This window comes from Pseudorca crassidens, chromosome 12 (assembly GCF_039906515.1).
Source record: "Pseudorca crassidens isolate mPseCra1 chromosome 12, mPseCra1.hap1, whole genome shotgun sequence".
NCBI classification, from domain to species: Eukaryota; Metazoa; Chordata; class Mammalia; order Artiodactyla; family Delphinidae; genus Pseudorca; species Pseudorca crassidens.
The window spans coordinates 52,198,228-52,219,069 of NC_090307.1; the positions used below are offsets into that span (position 1 = coordinate 52,198,228).

The 20,842-nt window shown below is 42.9% G+C and overlaps 1 protein-coding gene across 9 annotated transcripts in view; it reads left to right on the forward strand.

The window, feature by feature from the left end:
* Positions 1-20,842, forward strand: part of TMEM241 (transmembrane protein 241) — a 106,620-nt gene that overhangs the window by 62,733 nt on the left and 23,045 nt on the right. For 8 of the 9 annotated variants that reach the window (XM_067699511.1, XM_067699516.1, XM_067699515.1 and 5 more), the window contains exon 13: positions 1,537-1,630. In XM_067699511.1, the coding sequence (XP_067555612.1) occupies positions 1,537-1,630 (94 nt within the window). Of the gene's footprint in view, positions 1-1,536; positions 1,631-7,574; positions 8,688-20,842 lie in introns of those variants that run through there. The other variant, XM_067699520.1, reaches the window with a different exon arrangement.

Here is a 20,842-nt window from a genome sequence, read left to right on the forward strand (position 1 = left end):
GGGGGATGGGACAGGCACCTGTTGGGGATGCAGGGGGTGGACACCACCAAGAGGAGCCCCGGAGGGCCGGCTACCTCACTGTTCTCTACCAGCCTCGCGACCTTGGGCACCCAGAGCTTCTCACTCCATCTCTCTGGCCGAGAGCACATTTCCACGCTGAGGTCTGCAGGGCCGTGGAGAGTTTCGGAAGAGCCAGGAAACCTGGGCTCTAATTACGCCTGTGACCCCGTTTGCTTGTTAATAAAGTGAGACTTGGGGCTGGGGAACCTTTCTGTTCTGAAAATCTCTGATTTCCATAAAATAGGATGAAGAGCGCTGTGCTTATTCCTGCTTTAAGGCCACAGAACCGAACCTGGGGCAAGAAAACAAGGGAAAAAAATGGGGATTTGGTCAAGGTTACGAGGGTCGGTGAGCACAGCCAGGAATAGAATCCCGGGTCACTTGATTTCCAGCTTCCTGGTTCCCCACAGGGGCTCCTTGTGAGGGTGACTCAACGCCTTAATCAGCGCGGCCAAGGCTCCCATGACTGCAAGTGCAGACCTGTGCAAACTTTGTGGGTAGTTAGGCCAAACAGGCTGAAATATAGAGAGAGGAAACCTAATCCCTGTCCCTGGTCCTGCCCCAAGAATGTGGCTGTGACCTAATCGAATCTAATGAAATGAAGGCGCACATTTCTGTGAAATTTGGCCTTAGGTGCGTTTAAGTCAATTCAACCTGCTTCCAAGTACACCTGCCAAACATTTATGTAATACATGCTATGGTCAGGGCACCTTATTTGGCTCTGTTGGGGAATATGGAGAAGCCCAAGATTGGGCCCCTCCCTCTCAGGGCTCATGATCTGGGTGGGAGCCATACCCCAGCACCTATAATAGAGGTCAGATGGCAGTCTGGCATCCGACACCCTGGAGCTACAAAGGAGGAGGTATGTAGAGCTCCAAACCTCCGGATAGCCCCCCGACGTGCTGTCCAGCCTCAGGCTCCCTTGGGAGGTGAGGGCTCTTTCAGACATCATTCCCAAAGTATAGCATCTGTGTAGGTCACCCTGCTTTGGGGGACTTCTGTTATGCAGCCCTCCCCTTTAGGTTCTTACCTTGAACCAAGGGGCCAGTCCAGACCCTCTGACTTCATACGGCGAGTGTTTCTTTGGAAGTCTTTTCCTAACAGTTTGTTCTGCTTGAAAAAAAAGATGAAGCTCTACCTTGGCAAGCACCCAGCTCCAGAAGTGATATAGGAGGAAGCAGGTGATACTGTCCTCCACATTTTTTTTCTTTCTTTCATGATTTAGCCAGAGATCTCCCAAATTTCTATACCCACTCCCTGCCTCCAGGGCAATGATCTCTTCATAGCTCCTTAGCATAGTAGAGCTTCATGGGTTTTTAAATTTGGGGTATTTTTATCCAGAGATCACTAGAAAACAGAGATGAGATAGGGGTGGTGTAATAACTAAATATCGACTAATTTTTGTAACAGGAAGTAGTTAGCTACTGGCTATAGGAAGGCAAGTCTCACTAACAAAAGTATATTTTCTCCTTCCAGTGGATTTTTAGGATTCTTTCTCATGGTCAGCACAGTGAAGCTAAAAAGCCTTATGACCCCAGGGCAGTGTGCAGCCTGGATTTTCTTTGCTAAGGTAAGAGACAGGGGAGGGGTGGGAAGAATCCATCTCAGGAGCCCTTGTGTCCAGTGTTCTCAGAGTCAGGTTGGTCTTCACGGAGTCATCTCTAGTCCCTGGCCCTGAGCCTGATCCTTCGCTTGTTCAGGTATCAATTTCTGAGGGTTTCTGCGTATTTTATCAGCATGACATACTGATCTCTATCACATTCCTGGAAGGTGACCTGAGTATGCCCCTTAATTTCCCAGAGCCTTAATTTTCCCATCTGAAAAAGAGGGGTTTTGCCAAAACAAAACAAAACACCTCTAAGCCTTCTCTTGCTCGAAGAGACTGGACCCCCGGATGCATGGGGCAGTTCTTATCTTCCTTCCTGGGAGCTGTGAGGGTGTCCAGAGCTCCAGTGACTTGCCCAGAAGGTCTCAGCCCGTCAGAGGCAATTGAAAAAGGAAAACAGACAGATGGCCTGATAGGGGGACTCTGATGGACCATTCAAAAAAGGGACTAATAAAAATGCCCAGCGCGTATTGACCATGGTTGAAGCATAAGATAGGGAGGTGGGAAAATAAGAAGGAGCAGAAAAATCAGCTCTGGGATGCAGGATCTTAATGCTTTGGGGCTAGCTCTTTCTAGTGGAGCATTTCATTTCCCTAAAGTCTGTGAAGGAGTCAAGTTACAGTGCCCTAGGTGTGCTTCCACTGAGTGAGATTTCTTAATTAATTTAATCTAATACAGTAATCATTTAAACTTGTGCCTTTAGCCATCTTTATGTTTGTTGGCTGAATTTTTTCCCCCAGAAAGCAAAAACAAACGTTTTTATTTGAAAGTAAGATTTCACAGCGATGTTTCCACCTGCATTGTCTACTTTCTAATAGCATTAATGATTCACATTCCAGAAAAATGTAAAGATTGGCTGTGATACTGACTTAGAGCATGACAGAATGACGAGGTTGATAAATCCTCTCCCCCAGAAGCAACTAGAAAGCTGGAAAAAGACTGTCAAAGATATCCATTTCAGCTCTCTAAAAATTGACCAAAAGCACACAACAAACTGAGAGGCATTTGTTCATGAAAACTCCTAAACTTCGGGTAGGAACAGCATGAGTTAGTGGTGCTCTTGCTTTAGGTTGCTCTCATTCCCTTCTCCCCATCTCTGTAAGTATTCTCTTTCAACCAGAGCAGGGCAGGCTGTGTAAACCAACAGGCTTGCTGCTGCTTCCAGAAGGGGCTCACCCTCTTTGGAGTATTGTCAGGTAAAGGGGCCGTCTAGGTGGTAAATGAACAGGAAGTTCCACTAGCTTGAGTTTACCTCTTTGGGGCAAGCAATGGACCAGTGGTCTAGCTGGGGACTTACCAGGTAGTTCTGGGAGGTGAGACAGCCATCAGGGGCTTGCTAGCTCTCCATAAATGCCAGATTTACCTTAGTCTATGTGCATGAGCAGCACAGAGATGGAGGATGCCCAAGACACGTACACGTCCCTGGTCAACAGAGCCTGTGTGCACACACAGAGGAGACATGAGAGACCAGCAGTAAGAAAAGCCGGGGCAGACATGAAAACATCCTAAAGTTTGAATGTGCTCCCCAGCCCACATACAGAGTCAGAAGCAGAGAGAAAGCTTTCTGGCTTAAGGTGTTTGAGCAAAAGCTCTTGACTAGTCTTTGCCAGAACACTAAGCTATGCAGACTGGGGATGATCCCTAGGAAGACAGGCTTAAAAATAAAAGCAAGAAAAAAAATTGAGTGAAGACCGCAGCAATGATACCTTATATGGGAGACAGGCTTCACAGACTGAGTCCAGGCAAATTACTAAACAAGCAAAACAACAATGCCAATGAAAATGCTCTGGGAAAAAGTCAGAATCCAGAGTTGCTATACTATCTAAAATGTCCAGTACTCAGTGAAAATTAGGGCATTCAGAGAAACAAGAAAGCATAACCCATGCACAGGAAAAAGGCAGTCAATAGGAATTGTGTCTGAATGTCTATCCTCAGAGGTAGGACTTAGCAGAAAAAGACTGCAAAGCAGCTATTTAAATATGTTCAGACAGCTAAAGGAAACCATGTTTAAAGAATTAAAGGAAAGACTCAATGAATACAGAGTCTCAAAGAGGTAGAAATGATTTTTAAAAAACGAACCAAATGGAAATTCTGGAGTTGAAAAGTACAGTAACTGAGCCGAAATGAAAAATTCTCTAGAGGTACCCAGCAACATATTTGAGGGAGCAGAAGAAAGAATAAGTGAACTGGAAGGTGGAACAAAAGAAATTATTCAATCTAAAGAACAAAGACTTTTTAAAAATTGAAGAAATATGAACAGAGGCTCAGAGACCTGTGGGACGACATCAAGAATATCAACAAATGTATAATAAGAATTCCAGAAGAAGAAGAAAGAAGGTTAGAAGAAAAAAAAAAGTGACAATCAGCAGATGACTTCTCATCAAATACAACAGAGGCCAGAAGGTGGTAGAAAAGAAAAAAGGTCTCAAATCAATAACCTAAGCTTGCACCTTAAGAAACAAGAAAAATAGGAACAAAATAAACCCAAAATGAGCAGCAGGAAGGATATGATAAAGTTCAAGGTGGAAAGTAATGAAATAGAAAACAGAAAAGCAATAGAGAAAATCAATGTTTGTTCTTTGAAAAATCAACAAAATTGACAAACCTCTAGCTAGACTGATGAAGAAAATAAGAAGATACAAATAATCAAAATTAGAAATGAAAGAAGGGACATCACCACTTATCCTATAGAAACTAAAAGTATTGTATAGTTTTATGCCAGCAAATAGATGATTTAGATGAAATGGACAAATTCCCCAAAGGCACAAAATAGGAAAATTGACTCAAGAATAAATGGAAAATCTGAATATGCTCATAACAAGTAAATAAATGTAAGTAGTAATTTAAAAATCTTTCTACAAAGAAAAGCCCAGGCCCAGTTGGCATTACTGATGAGTTCTATCACATATTTAGAGAAGAAATATTTTTTCTTTACAAATTATTTTAGAAAATAGAGGAAGAGGGAATAACTCCCAATTTATTCTGTAAGGTGAATTACCCTGATACTAAAGCCAGACAAAAAATTGTAAGAAAACTACGGACCAGCATCCCTCATGAACATAGATCTTTAACAAAACATTAGCAAACCAAATTTGACAACCTACAGGAAGGACTATACACAATGATCAAATGAGATTTATCACAGGAATGCAAAGTTGGTTTAACATGTGAAAATTAATATGTGATATTAATAAAATAAAGAACAGAAATACATGATCATGTCAATAGGTACAGAAAAATCATTTGACAAAATCCAACATCCATCCATGATAAAAACTCTCAACAAACTAGTAACAGAAGAGAACCTCCTCAGTTTAATAAAAGACATCTATGAAAAACCTATAGCTAGCATTATACTTAATGGTGAAACTGAATACTTTCCCCCTAAGATTGGGAGCAACACAACAATTTCACTCTCACCACTTCTATTCAACGTTATCCTGGAGGTTTCGGGCAGTGCAATAAAGAAAAAAAAATTGTTTGTACTCACAGATGACGTTATCCTATACATAGAAAATCCTAAGGAATCTATAAAAACCCTAATTGAACTAATAAATGATTTCTCAAAGTCTCAGGGTGCAAGATCAGTTGTAGTTTTATGTATTAATAATGAACAGTCATGTGCAAAAAAATGAAATTAAGGAAACAATTCCATTCACAATAGCATCAAAAAGAAAAAAATACTTAGGAACTTAACAAAGAGGTGTAAGATTTATACACTGAAAACTATGAAACCTTTCTGAGAGAAATTAAAGAAGATCTCAATAAATGGAGAGACTCAATATTGTTAAGATGGAAATTCTTCCTAAATTGTACAAATTCACAAACTGATCCTAAAATTTATTTGGAAATGCAGTAGCCAAAACAAAAGAAAAACAAAGTTGGAGGACTTGAGCTACATAATTTGGAACTCACTATAAAGCTAGAATAATCAAGACATCTTGGTATTGGCATAAGGGTAGACGTTAAGGTCTATTGATTTTCTTTTTTTCTTTTTAAGGGTGTCAATGTATTTTTTTTAAGATTTTATTTTATTTTATTTATTTATTTGGTTGCACTGGGTCTTAGTTGCGGCTCACCGCCTCCTTAGCTGTGGCATGCAAACTCTTAGTTGCGGCATGCAAACTCTTAGTTGCGACATGCGTGTGGGATCTAGTTCCCTGACCAGCGACCAAACCCAGGCCCCTGCATTGGGAGCACGGAGTCTTAACCACTGCGCCACCAAGGAAGTCCCAAGGTCTATTGATTTTCGATAAAGGTGCCTAGGCAGTTCAATGGAGAAGGGGTTTTCTCTTCAGCAAATGAGGCTGTAACAGTCCGTATGCTGGGGAAAAAAAGTAGTTAGACCCTTGCCTTGCATTGTTAATTCAAGATGGATCATAGACCTAAATGTTAGAGCTAAAACCAGAATACTCTTAGAAGAAAACACAGGAAAAAATCTTAATGACCTTGGTTTAAGCAAAGAGTTCTTAGATATGACACCAAAAGCATGAGCCATAAAATAATTGATAAATTAGACTGCATTTGAGTTAAAATATTTTGTAATTCAAAAGACACCATTAAGAAAATGAAAAGATAAGCCACAGTCTAGGAGAAAATATTTGCAAATCATAATGGACCACTTATACATCAAAATGTGCTGACATTTGGAATACAACATAATTGTCCTTAGCAATACAGCCTTTCCCCCATGTCATTGCGACTCTACTGGGTGCCAGTATATTTAGAAAGTGACTCAAAAAGATGTTCCATTGGCCCAGAGGAGAATATGGATTCTGTGAAAAACTCACAGGCAGAGAGGTTAAACAGAAGGATGTGCAGGTGGGGAACCAGGAGGAAATAAATTTAGCTAGAGGAGGAGGAGAATGTAGAGGGGAAGGGAAGAACTGGGCATAGGAGAGTCAGATTATAGGTATCCCTAAAAGCCATGCCACAGAGACTACTGTGAACCTCAGAATGAGACTGACCAAGGGTAATGTTTTAAGCAGGTCAATATAGCGGCAGTGCTTAAGACAGATTGGAAATGACTTCCAACCATTCAGAAGGGAGGTGAATCAAGGTAGTGATGGCAAGAAGAAAGGTGAAAGGTCAAACTTGACTTACAGTTAGAAGGAAAATAAATTTTAAGTACACAACTTACCATATAATTGTTCTGTGATGTGATAAAAGAATTAGATAACAAAGACAAATCATTTTAGAATAGATGGGGGGATAGTTTGGACATAGGAATGATGGGTATGGAAGGTCACAAATGGCTCCAAGGTTTGTAGCTAGAGACATGGGAAATCCATGGCATTACAGACAGAAATGGGGGTGATTGTGAAAGAACATCTTTGGGGAGGAAAGCTGGTGATATACATTTTAGACAAATGTGTATGGTGATAAAACATCTACATGGAGCTCTTTTTTGTTGGAAACATGGGGTCAAATGTAGGCAAGGGCTTGGAGCTCTGCATGTCCATTTGGGCTTCGCCTGTAGAAAGGTGGAGTTGAAATCAAGAACATGTGTAAATTGATGAGCTCACTGAGAGAGTGAAAGAATTTGGGGAGAACAGAGAAGAGGCTTACAACTTAGCTTGGGCGATACTTAGATGCCAGGGACCAATAATGAGCAGGAGAGAGAAGTAATAGCCGGAAGGTAGAAGGGGGATCAGGAGAGTTCAGAGCGGGGAAGTCTAAGGGAGAATTTTAAGGAGTAAAGCAAAATGCCACGAAGAGGTCAAAGAGATCCGACTGAGAAAAGACTAGAGCAAGGACTTTGCTGACCTTTGAGGAAACAGTTTTAGGCAAAGGGCAGGGGTCGAAGTGGGGCAAAAGCTGGATCAGAAATACTCAAGAATACATAAAAAGTGGATAGAAGATTGTGATTGGTCGTGGGTAGATCTAACGAAGACAACTTCTGTTCTAGGAAAAGAAGGACTTGGGCGTGCTTGAAACTGGAAGACACCTGTATACAGAGATTTCACGATGCTAGAGAATGAGGGGAAATTGGGAGAATAAGTTTCAAAGGGAAATGGAAAGAGTGTGGGGGGGTTAACTTTAAAGAAAATGAAAAGCCTTTATCCTGAGCCTTGGCAGAAGGGCGAAGATAGGAAGGAGGCTGTTCCTTGAGTCACGTGGCAGGGGAACTCGGATCTCAGGGGTTTCAGGGAAGGAAAGACTCTTCGGCTTTGATCACTATGTACCGAACCCCTCTAGTCCTCAGCTTTTTCATCCATAACGCAAGGGGTCTGGACTAGAAGATCTAAAGATAGTTCAAAAACGTTGTGATGCGATCGAGCTCTGACAGTGCTGACTGTATCTGATACTTGGGACTGAACGCTGGTGGCATTTACATTCAGTTGTAGGATTATATATAATGATGATCTGCTGGGAACCATATCATTACCTGTCAGTGCCTACTTAATGAAACATGTGCCAGATTTAAAAAGTCTTTAATAGAACCGATCAGAGTAAAGTAGGAAACCACTGAGCAATATGACCTTCTTCCATCGCTATTACCAAATCCCTTCTCTCATGGAAGATTACGTATAAAGGCCGTATGTGGTTAATTGGAATGTTTGTCCCTGTTCTTATTTAGAGTTTGGACAGTCGCAGTTCATGCTTAGGGAATGGGGTTTCCCTTCCCGTTGCTGCTTAGGCTAGAGCTGCGCATGCAGTCCAGGTGGAAGACGGGGCAGCCTTTTTTTTTTGGTTGTATTTGAGAAATCTTTGCCAAATCTAAGGTCAGTAAGATTTTCCTTTATGACTTATTCTGTATGTTTTATAGGTTTAGCTCTTTTTAAAATTAATTAATTAATTTCTTTATTTTTGGCTGCGTGGGGTCTTCATTGCTGTGTGTGGGCTTTTCTCTAGTTGCAGCCAGCGGGGGCTACTCTTCATTGCCGTGTGTGGGCTTCACATTGCGGTGGACTCTCTTGTTGCAGAGCACAGGCTCTAGGTGCGTGGGCTTCAGTAGTTGTGGCGTGTGGGCTTCAATAGTTGTGGCTTGTGGGCTGTAGAGCGCAGGCTCAGTAGTTGTGGCGCAGGGGCTTAGTTGCTCCGCGGCACGTGGGATCTTCCCGGACCAGGGATCGAACCTGTGTCCCCTGCACTGGCAGGCAGATTCCTAATCACTGCGCCACCAGGGAAGCCCGGTGCAGCCTCCTGACATGGGGTCCCACGTGAGTCTTTGAACTTGGAGCGTGTGGTGGGTGTAGAAGTGGAGCAAGGAGGCAAGGAACAAGGGGTGAAATATTGCAAACTGAGAAAATTCTAGAACCTGACTCCTCAACGCTTCAAGAAAAAGACAGAATGTATAAGAAGATAGACCACAAAGTGCTATGCAAACACAAAGCATTATGTAGAGTTGCTTAAATCCCGACCAAGACTTAATTTTGACCTAGCTCTGAGTCCCAGCTCGGCCACACTTTCTAGGTGTGTGCTTCATTTTCTCATCTGTAAACAAGTATAATAATAATGTCTACCTTGCTAGAGGGTTGAATAATATTTAGACAGCCCTGGAATAGTGAGTGCCGGCAGCTGGCTGGCCCTCCTTGGCTCTGTCGACCACTAGTTTAATTCTTCCTCCAGATTAACCAGTGATTCCTGAGTCTGGATTTTCCATTTGTATTCGCTAGTTCTAGGTTATGAATTGAGTTGGGAACGGCCTATCTAGGCACTGCTCAGAATTCAGGGTGCAGGAGAACCAGCTCTCTCACCGTGTTTTTAATCAGGCATTCCCTAACAAAGGAAGCAATTGATGTACCATTCACAATGTTTTTAAACCTATATAAAGAGTCATTGATTCAGAACAGTTGCTGTGCCTGTGGAAATGTGTGTTTGTTGGTCTCCATGGAGACCACCTCTGGCTGTTCTGTGATCACTGGCCTTAATTATACCCAGGGTTGCCAGAGAGCCTGCAAAGCTGTCCCCATAACAACACATCCTTGTGTAGTAAAAGGACCAAAGTCCTGAACTGTGTTTCCCATTTAGGAGTTTCTCTTAAAAGAGTTGAGAAGACTATACTGGTAAGTTTTAGCCTCCGTTTGATTCATCCTATGAAGAACTCTTGAGTGGGTAGGAATTTCTCTTGAGTTTCGACCGCCTCTCTCTCAGGCTGTTTGGCCAGGTCTTGGGAGCATGGCCTGACATCTTTCTTTTTCCAGTGACATCTTGACATTTCTCTTGACCTATTGCCAAGATATTGAATTAAGAAGGAGGATTGGCTCTGTGAGTTTACTAGATAAAATTCAACCTGTTTAAAATATAGGATGTACTTGTAAAAGTGTCCTCAACAGATGCTGTCAGGGTTTGATGTTCGGAATTTTCAAATGTCTCCCAAGACCACGGGTGAAATGCTTGCTGTTTCTGGTGGAATTTAAAAAAAAGAAATAAAAGAAGCTTAGTGTCTTTTATATTGGAATCACACAGATTTTATGACTTCTAAATAACATAATTTTTTTCTCCACTGAATTTTTATTAATTTGTAGAGAAGTTCCAGAGCTTAACGTGAAGTCACACCTTGAATTTCTGAGGAGGTGACAAGTAAACAAATCTTCCAGGTTCTGGAATCTGACTTAGATTCAATTTCTGGTGCATGCAAACATGCATGCGTGCGTGTACACACACACACACACACACACACACACACACACACACACACTCAAGAACAGACTACAGACAAGTCCTGGAAGTATAGTTAACGATCCCCATCATGTTTCGCTTTCATTAGGTCTAGTCAATGCTGAACAGTGTTAGTTCTCCTCCGCCTTCTACTTCCTGCTCCGTTACTACTCTTCTCCTTTTTTTAATTTTTTAAATTTTTTTTTCTTTTTGGTACGCGGGCCTCTCATTGTTGTGGGCTCACACGCTGCGGAGCACAGGCTCCGGACGCGCAGGCTCAGCGGCCATGGCTCACGGGCCTAGCAGCTCCGCGGCATGTGGGATCTTCCCGGACTGGGGTACGAACCCGTGTCCCCCGCATCAGCAGGCGGACCCTCAACCACTGCGCCACCAGGGAAGCCCTCCTTTTTTTTTAAAAAAAAACAGTTTTATAGAAATTTAATTGTCATATAACATTGTGTTAGTTTAAGGTACACAACATAATGATTTGATATTGGTATATATTACAAAATGATCACCACAATGTATTTAGTTAACATCTCTCAGCTCCCATAGTTACAAAAAAATATGGAATGCTTTATGAATTTGCATGTCATCCTTCTCTGTATCATTCTGGTTTTAGTATATGTGCTGCTGAAACAAGCACGGTTACGTCTTTTTCTTTATCATCATCATCTTCATCATCTCCATCACCATCTGTTGGGTGTGCAGAGCCTATTGCTGTCTTTCCTCCCCTCCTGGATGGTAAAAGGCAATCACAAAAGAGAAGGCCACTTCTCTCAGTTTGCTATTTGCATTTCTTCCCATTTTCTCAGCTTCTTAAGACTCCACACTCCTTTCTGGGGAGCAGCTTCCTATTTTTTTAAATTTACTTCCTTGAGCTGTTCTTCAGCACCTTGATGTGTACTAGAATGGTCCGATGAAAATAAATGATCAAACCCAATGAAGCTGTGCTGTCATGTAATTTTTATGTTGAAAGAATGAGCTTACAAAATTATGACTGTTTTCCTAATTAAATCATTTTTCTTTTTCACAGTCTAAGCGGCTAGGGCAATGAAAATAATTTTCATTGGAAAATGAAAACCTAGAGGCAGCAGCATACTTTCCTTTACGGTCTCTAGCTGGGCAATAATAACATGTCTATGTCTTTCCATGACATCACCACTGAAGCGACAGGAACGTGAAATAGCAAGTTCAGGAGCTTCTCTGTGTTTGTTGAGCTGTATGGAAACAGTCAGCAAGAAGCTGGTTATCTGGGAATGATTCATTTATAAGCAAGGTTTTCCCAGAGGACACATGGGAGGGGAAATACAGTTTTGGATTAAAGGGAAAAAAAATTAAATTCCATTTCCTATTGTCAAAATAATTCCTAAGGAAGTGAGTGATGTTAATGGACATTTTGCTATTTCGGATAAGGTTGTTGTTTTTCTTGTTTCCGATTATGAACTCCTAATTTTTTCTGGGCTATTTTTAGTGCCATTGATCAGCACAATGTTCTGTACTGCAAAAATATGATAACGATTCTGGATTTCTCAACTTTTGACCTGAATGAATTTGCTTTAAAGGAAATGCCCGGAATTTCTGTAAATGTTCTGACTGCAAGGTTTATAGGAGTGCTGTCAGTATCCAAGACAATTTATAACACCTAAATTAAAGTGATTTTTTGCAACACAAAGGCCAGTTAATTGGGAAAGTTTACAAAGCCTCCGTTGGGGGGATGAATCAATGTGTCCTTGGTTCACTGTAGGATAGCCTCAAATAAATGAGTGCCAAGTGAATGCTTAAACACACTGATCTTATTTTACACATCTTGGCAGGTTTGTGCACTCATGTCAGAAACAAAGATGCAATCCCACATGTATCTCTTGAAGTTACCTTCCACTGCCCCCAGGGATGCTCTCGTAATGTACATATTCCTTCCCTTAATGTGCCATTAATCCAGTTTGAGTTCACCTTTCCTTATGAAGATCTTCTATCCCAATCACTAGAACTAAGTCCCCCGAGGTATGGCCGGACATGGGGTAATTAGCAAGGAGCATTTCATGGCCTGTATGTGCCCAAACCAGAGGGCAAGCTTCAGGCAGCAGCAACTGCCCGTGTCATTAGAGAATGAGCAGGCGTTAATCAGAGCTCATAAAAAGAAGCAGTTTTGGGGAAATCTGAAGAAGCAGAGTTTCATTATGGGACAGCTAAGTTTTGACACATAATAGAAAGGAATGACATGTGGATCTGAAAGACTTAGTAGGTATTTACTTGGTGCCATTTTGTGAAAATAGCTCTTCTCTCCTGCTGTGCCTTAGAGACATCTTGGTGGCCTGGCCCCCCCGTGGCCCCCAAGTACCCCATCGGATCCCGCCCCACGCTCGTTCTCCTGTTTTATCCCCCAGAGTGGAATTTGCTTATAGATAGTCATTTGCTCATTTTTTTCCTGTTTAAAATGTACTCCCTTACAAAAAGTCGTCCAAACTGGCTTTTCCCCTCCTGACTCTGCATCGTCACTTTGAACTGACCCAGTGGTTCTTTAGGTTAAGATTTCGGATGCTTTTGCTTTTCTGTAAGTAGACTGCATCTAACTGGAAGGCCAGGCAGTTAAGTACAAGCAGGTGTGCTTGTTTATGTGACTCCAGAATAGCCAGTCTGTTAGTCAACTATGTGGCAGGAAAGGTTTTTTTCAGTCAATAATGAATTGCCTGATACCATGTAAACTAGCGTTAGATTGTGTTCGTAATTTTATTTGATTGTTTCTGTGCATATCTGGGTGGTTTTGGGGGGTAGATTATGAGGGGAACAGGCTCTCTCTGTCTACATTTCCACATCTGTCTTCTTGTCATGTGACTTCTGGGGGTGCCCTGGGGGATACAAAGAGACACCTCTCCTTCAGTTATTTGGAATGAAGTCCTTTTCTAACTTCTCGAATGTTCTAGCTATCTGTGAAGGACGAAACATATAAAGTGTACTCCAGCAAAAGGGGAAATCGAGTAATTGCCAAAACCTTCTCTCCCAAAGTGTTGAGCTCCCAAATCCTAACTTTTAAAATTAATTAATTAAATCTTTTGGCTGCGTTGGGTCTTCGTTGCTGCGCGCGGGCTTTCTCTAGCTGCGGCAAGCGGGGTCTACTCTTTGTTGCAGTGTGCGGGCTTCTCACTGCGGTGGCTTCTCTTGCTGCGGAGCACGGGCTCTAGACACGTGGGCTTCAGTAGTTGTGGCTCGTGGGCTCTAGAGCACAGGCTCCGTAGTTGTGGCTCACAGGCTTAGTTGCTCCGCGGCATGTGGGATCTTCCCGGACCAGACATCAAACCCGTGCCCCCTGCATTGGCAGGCGGATTCCTAACCACTGAGCCACCAGGGAAGTCTCCCAAATCCTAACGTTTTAAGGGTGCACAGAGAGAAGTAAAAAGCTCTGAATGGTGTGGTCAAATGGCAGCAAACACCCGGCAATTTGGAATAGCAGTGCTGACACTGCTTACAGTAGGATTTCTAAGGTGGGAATGCAAGGCCTGAGGTTGTGAGGACATCTCTTACTCTCACTTGAAGGGAAAAACCAGCCCAGTTCTGAGCCCAGTGAACTGGTGCTTTTTCCACTGAAATATCCCTGCTCTGACATCTAGGTTGAGCTACGCTGTGTGAACCACTTGGATCCAATCAAGTCCTGCCGTTATCTTTTGTGAAGCCAGTCAGTTACTCTTATTTTCATGTTATCCTTGGGTGGTTGACTGTTCACCCTAAGAATTACACAATGCATGACTCCGTTTCAGTACTCATGCTTCTTTTTTTTTGCGGTACGCGGGCCTCTCACTGCTGTGGCCTCTCCTGTTGCGGAGCACAGGCTCCAGACGCGCAGGCTCAGCGGCCATGCCTCACGGGCCCAGCCGCTCCGCGGCACGTGGGATCTTCCTGGACCGGGGCACGAACCCGTATCCCCTGCATCGGCAGGCGGACTCTCAACCACTGCGCCACCAGGGAAGCCCCTTATGCTTCTTATGAGGGTTTTCTTTTCCCTGAAAAAAATTTTTTCAAGTTACTTTATAAGAAAATGTATATTCAGCACGTTTATTCAGCAGAGATTTATAGAGTGACCTGTCATATTCCAGGCTAAGAAGCTGCAACAGCAGAGAGTAGTGACGAATAGCCCCACATTTTGGAGACAGAGAGAGCTGGATAAGAATCCCACTCTCCAGCAGTGTAACTTTAAAAAGATTCCTTTGCCTCTGTATGTATCCATTTTATCATATGTAAAATGGGAGTAACTGTATAACTTCACAGAAATATTGCAGGAATTCTATGAAGTAATGTATGTTGCGCAGTTAATGTTTGTTCATGTTAATTGAAAAGAATGAGCTTTTCCCTTGCAGATGGAGGAACGTTTGAAGCGCTCTTTGTATTTGGCTACAATTTGAGAACTTCTGACCTGTAGTTAGAGAACCTTTGCTTCTGCTTTGCTCCATTTTGTCATTCTAGTGTCAAGAGGAATTTAAAATTACTGGATTCAAGTGGCACCATGGGTTTTAAAGTTCTTTTTTCAATTTTTCAAGTAATTCGGGGAACCTAATTTATCATTTGATGGAATATTTTGGAAGTCACAGGTGTTTATTTTAAAAAAAAAAAGGAAAAGAAGAAGGATCAATCCTAAAGATTGTTGGATGAGTCTTAAGTAGTGGAATGCAGCTTACAGTCTGTGCCAGGTTGGTTGTAAGAGAATGGGGATTTGAGACAGAAGTGGTTTTAAATCTGATGTGGAACCACACACACACCACCCGCCCCAACCCAGGACGGCTAAAATGAAAGAGGCTGACAATACCATGTGTGGGTGAGGGTGTGGCATAACGTTTCTGGTTTAGAAAGCACTAAAGCTAAATAAGGTTTGTTATAACTGAGCAACCCCACTCCTGGTGTACACTCAATTGAAAAATGAAGACGTATGCCCACAAGACATGTTCAGTGGTATGGAATTAGAGGCGATGGTTGCATGACTGTGACTATACTAAAGAAGCTATGAATTGTACGCTTTAACAGGGTGAATTTTATAGTATGTGCACTCTATTTCAGTAAGACTGTTATTTTTTTTAAATCCATGATAGGAATATCCACAGTAGTTTTACTCATGACAGCCCCAAACTGAGGAAATAGACCATACATCAAACAAGGAGAAATAAAGTTTGATCTCTCCATACAGTAGAATAGTAGACTGCAGTAAAAAAGAGCCTACAGCCACATAGGTGATTCAGATGTATTGATTGGGAAGGAACCTAGGTTCCTTCTCTGTCTGGTGGTGGTTACATGGGTGTTTCAAGGTGTAAACATTCAACAAGCCCTACACTTGAAATTCAGGCTCGTCGCGCATTTTACTGTATTTATGTTATAATTCAGTTTTTATTTTATTTATTTATTTTTTTGCGGTACGCGGGCCTCTCACTGTCGTGGCCTCTCCCGTTGCGGAGCACAGGCTCCGGACGCGCAGGCTCAGCGGCCATGGCTCACGGGCCCAGCCGCTCCGCGGCACGTGGGATCTTCCCGGACCGGGGCACGAACCCGCGTCCCCTGCATCGGCAGGCGGACTCTCAAGCACTGCGCCACCAGGGAAGCCCATAATTCAGTTTTAAAAATCCGATGTGGGTGCTGCAGTGGTGCCATCCTCAGAAAGCACAGCTGAGCCTCCTCTCCTGCTGGTCCCTGGGAAGCCCAGGTGTTGGGTCCAGCAGACCCTCCCACCTCTGGCTTTGACCCTGTCTTTGCACTGCAGACGGTCTGGGCTTTCACTTACTGGGGAAAGTGAAGAACCCACAGAGTGGTGCCTCAGTCTTCTGGGCGCCGGCCACCAGTTCTCTTGAATGTCACGGTTGGAGAGGGTTTCTAATCAATATTCAGCTCAGTGCCAATGTAAAGAAAGTGAGCTCAGGCTTCCTGGTAGCGTTGCAGAAGTATTTATTGGTCTGCTTCTGCTCCACAGGCTTTACCGTTTCTTCAGAGAAAAGCAGCCTCTGCTGAGCTGTCTCCTTGCTGGAGGCGGGCGGGGCTCCTGGCTGCACCGCCAGCTCCCTGCACTCAGACTTTCTGCTTCCTGTAATGGAACCCAGGCGAGGACCGTGGTGCAGATTTCTCTATTCTCAGCTTCCTAAATTGTACACGGGGTGTACCTTGTAAATGGCATGGGAACAAGACAAGACATTTTCTTCCCTCTGGGTCACTACACTGGGCCTCACTGTGGCAGTTGACAGGTTTCCTAAATTAACTGCTCTGTGCTTTTTTGAAACATATATTTGAATGTCTGTAATGATGTTTTCAGTTTAAACTTCGGAGACAGACTGACATTAAATGGCTTCTCCCAAGCAGTCCGTTTGCCTGCATCTTAGGGACACCCCTTGTGTGACTGACCATATGGACCTTCACGGCTGTGGCTACAGCCAAACTCCTGAGCTGCTTCCTCCCCTGCTGCGTGTAGTCCCCTCCCCACTGCGTCAGTAGACATCTCTGGCGTGGACTTGGGGTCATAGCCTCATCTCTGCCTCCCTGTCTTTGTTTTCCCCCATCTTCATCTCTCTTATCTACTTCCTACAGATGTTTTAAGTCTATAAAGATTGTCTTTTTAAGCTTCTTGAAAATTCTCACTGGAACAAGGACTGAATAAAATTCCCCCATCCCTTTCAAAGAAAAGGTGTAAGTGAGAGAATAAAACTCAGTCCCTGAGAAATAACTTTATAGATGATTCCTTTGTCTTAGGGAGGGGGAAACTGAAATCTAGAGAGGGGAACGGCCAGCCTGAGGTTAGTCAGTGAGTTTGTGACACAGCAAGGGGACACTGGGGACTCTCAGAGTGCTGGCCCACTGCTCTCCCACGGACATGGCACAAGAACAGATTGGGATGAGCTCTTTTGAAGTCCAAGTCCAGACATGCTGCACGCCCAGTCATCCTGGACCCAGCTGCCCACGGTCTTTAAGGGAATAGGAGTCCCATGGGAGTTTTTTCAGTACCTTGCCAGGAAAAAGCAGTTTCCAGCTACTGGTTTTTTCTTTCTCTTCAGGTTTCCTTCAGCTTTAATGGTGGCCTCCACCCAACTCACGCTTTGCATTTTCCGATCATACCCAGTGGCTTAGCGTCTGTGAGTTTGTTCATGCTGTTCCTTCTACGTAGAAAGCCCTTTTCACCCTTCCTCACCTGGTAATTCTTATCTGTCCTTCAAGATTAGCTCAGGCATCATCTCGATGTGGGCTTGTTCCTGCAACACTGAGTATACCCATGTCTTAGCACTTATCATATGGTATTGAAATTATTTGCTTAGTAACCTCTGGAAGTAGCTAACCTAGAATGGGGTTCTGGGGGCAGGTTCTTGCCTTTCATTTTTGCCTCTCTAGTTCCTAGCGAGGGGCTCAGTGAAGGGAATTTGGCCTTAGTGTTCTTCCAGCAATAACTCAAAGCCCTTTTCCTTTTTCACTTCTAATTCAGTGAAAGCTTCTTCCTAAACAGTTTGTTGTTTTTTTAGCTTTCCTTTTGTAAACTCTCCAAAAGAGCAAGGAATTATGTCTTAGCTCGGGCTGCCATAACAAAATGTCATAGATTGGGTGGCTTAAACAACAGACGTTTATTTCTCACAGTTCTGGAGGCTGGGAAGTCCAAGATTAAGGTGCCAGCAGGGTTGGTGTCTGGAGGAAGCTCTCTTCTTGGGTAGCAGGTGGTTGTCTTCAGCTGTGTCTTTGCATGGCAGAGAGAGGGCACAAGCTCTCTGACCTCTTCCTATAAGGTCACTAATCCCATCATGAGGACCCGACACTTACGACTTCATCTAACCCTAATTGCCTTCCAAAGGGCCCATCTCCAAATACCATAATATTGGCGGTTAGGGCTTCAGTATATGGATTTAGGGTGGAGGAGGGGCATATAATTCAGTCCATAGCAAAAGAGTGCACAGGTGACCCACTGACGTTTTGCAGTGAGTGCCAAGAGTTGTGTAACAAGAGCTAGAAAGGGGCTTCCCTGGCGGCGCAGTGGTTGAGAGTCCACCTGCCAATGCAGGGGACACGGGTTCGTGCTCCGGTCCAGGAAGGTCCCACATGCCGTGGAGTAGCTGGACCCGTGAGCCATGGCCGCTGAGCCTGTGCGTCCGGAGCCTGTGCTCCGCAACGGGAGAGGCCACAACAGTGAGAGGCCCGCGTACCGCAAAAAAAAAAAAAAAAAAAAGAGCTAGAAAGTCTTCATGGTTTGTGTAAATCCCTCAAGTGGAACTGAGCTGGTAGAGTGAGTCTTGTGCAAGCTTTGTACATTTCTAAGGAGTTCTCACTCTCTGGTCATGTAAAACTGGGTGTGACTAGACCTGGAGCTGGGATATAGCCCTCGACATCATAGGCTCACTTCTCCCAACTGATATTTCATCAGGAATTGTTGGGATTAAGGAAGAAGGCAGGTTAGAAGTAGCAAAAAGGGTTTTGCCAAATGAGCACCACATTTCCTGTCTTTAAGCAGGTCTTGTTGTATATCTTTTGGCAAATCTATTCCTTCACCTCCATTATTACTAAGTATAACAATAACGTGAATTGCAGTTGTTGTTAAATGGAGATTAAAAAAATCCTCATGACCTTGGAGTAAGTATAATTATGGTGCTTTTATTTAAAGCTCCTTTGAGTTAAATTCACTTCATTTCTAAAAATAGACTGCAGAGATTAGATCTATTCTTTGAGAGGATCAAAATAACTTAGAATATAAAAACGCCTTAGCTGCATGCTCCTCCTTTCCAGAAGCACAGAGTACTGCTTAGCTGGGAGACTGATAGAACTTTTTAATCAACAAGGCAAAGTTTGAAAAATAACTTTGGCAGAAATCCATCATTCTAAAAGTAAGTCTGTCAGTAAGTGAGTACATTTGCTGAATAAAATGAGACTGAAAAAGTTGAGAAAAAGTACTAGAATGAAGAATCTATTAATACTATACCAGGCTGTCACTGAATTGAATTTGAAGGAAAATTAGAGTAGTCTCAAATTCTCCATTTGTCTTTGACGATTGGATGTTCTGAGTATGTCTACATTATTTTGCTCTTTGTAGTTCTTGGCAAAGGAGCAATACTTGGCAAATTATAGCCCCTTTATTCAAAGAAATTGTAGTATATTATAGAAAATAAAACAAACAAAAACAAAACAAAACAAAAAACCCAACCAAATCAGGTATTTTAGGATGAACTGAAGTGGAATGCCCAGAGAGATAGGCGAAAGGAAGAAGCCCCCCCAAAGGTACCAGGGAACACTGCTTCAGCAGACATGATTTAATATGGCCTCTTGAGAAATGTGAGTACTAAAGAGAAAAGTCTGACACTCAACCCTTTCTGAGGGAGAGCCAACACTTTCTGCACTGCTGATCCAGGAAGATTGCAAGTCCAAGATAAAAGGTCCAAAGGTCACAGATTTCTGAAGCTGGAACCAAGGGATCAGTGTCAGATGGCATAAAAGACACACGGGTCTTTTCAGCCTACAGCATGTGTTAAAGGGTTCAGAGTTCTGGTACTTGAACTCTTCTACCCACTTCTCCCTTCTTGGTATATGGACTAAGAGAACATATGGACAAAGAATAGTAGGCAAGTGGGAAACAAAGTTGAGTTGAAAAACTCAACCTTAGTTTAGAGACTTAAGGCTTTCTGCTCCCTATAGGAGGCATGGCTTCCTCTCCGTCCTCCACTCCCACCCCCCAACAGGTGAAGACAGGGTAAAGAAAATTTTATTGCATGGATTCAAGAGAAGAAATAAACCATGTGGAGTCTGGATTCTTGCCTTTAAAACACTGGAATCCCACTAACTAGTGTAATGAGCCTCATTAAGTGTACAATCAGATGAATGATTCTTCCCATTAGAGTGAACTGGGAAGAGACGGAAAGGATGGAAAGCAGAAGAGTTTCCTCCCCCCAGCAGGGAGAATTGTGAGGAAAGGAAACTGTATGTTCCTCTCACCTCCAGTCTGCCTTATTAATCATCATCAGTTGCATCATATCTGAATCTCTGTGTCTGAAGAGAAAGAGACTGTGTCCTTAAGAAAGTCCTGTTGCCCTCGGCTGATATATACAAGATCCTAGGCTATGATGAAAATACAAAGCTAATTTAAATTGTAATGATGAGTTAATAAGATTGTCACTGATCAGGAAGATGTTCAGAACAAATCAAATACAGCCTCCCCACCTTGCCTCACCATGATGACATCCAAGGTGGCTCTAGGGAAATAGTGGTCAGCCAAATCTGGTTGGAAAACCAGTGTCTTACCATCTCTCTATGTCTTAGTTTTCTCATCTGTATAGTAAACGGAAATCCTCTACTTCAGAGTAGACTGTTGTACATTGTGACAGGCCAACATTCAGTTGAAACAACTAGGGGAAAAACAAGTAAATTGCAAAAATCATATTTTTAAAGAAATCAGAGATCTGTGAAAGCAATGAGAACTAAATTAAATAAATTTCCAAAGAAGGAAGAACCTTCCTAGGTATACTGAGTGACACAGGCTATTTTCTTCATGGGGTTGGGGGGAGGTGAAGGATATTTGCTGATTCTGGGTGTGGCCTAAGGATCTGACTTTGTCCAAGAAAAGGAAATATTCTGTGGGAA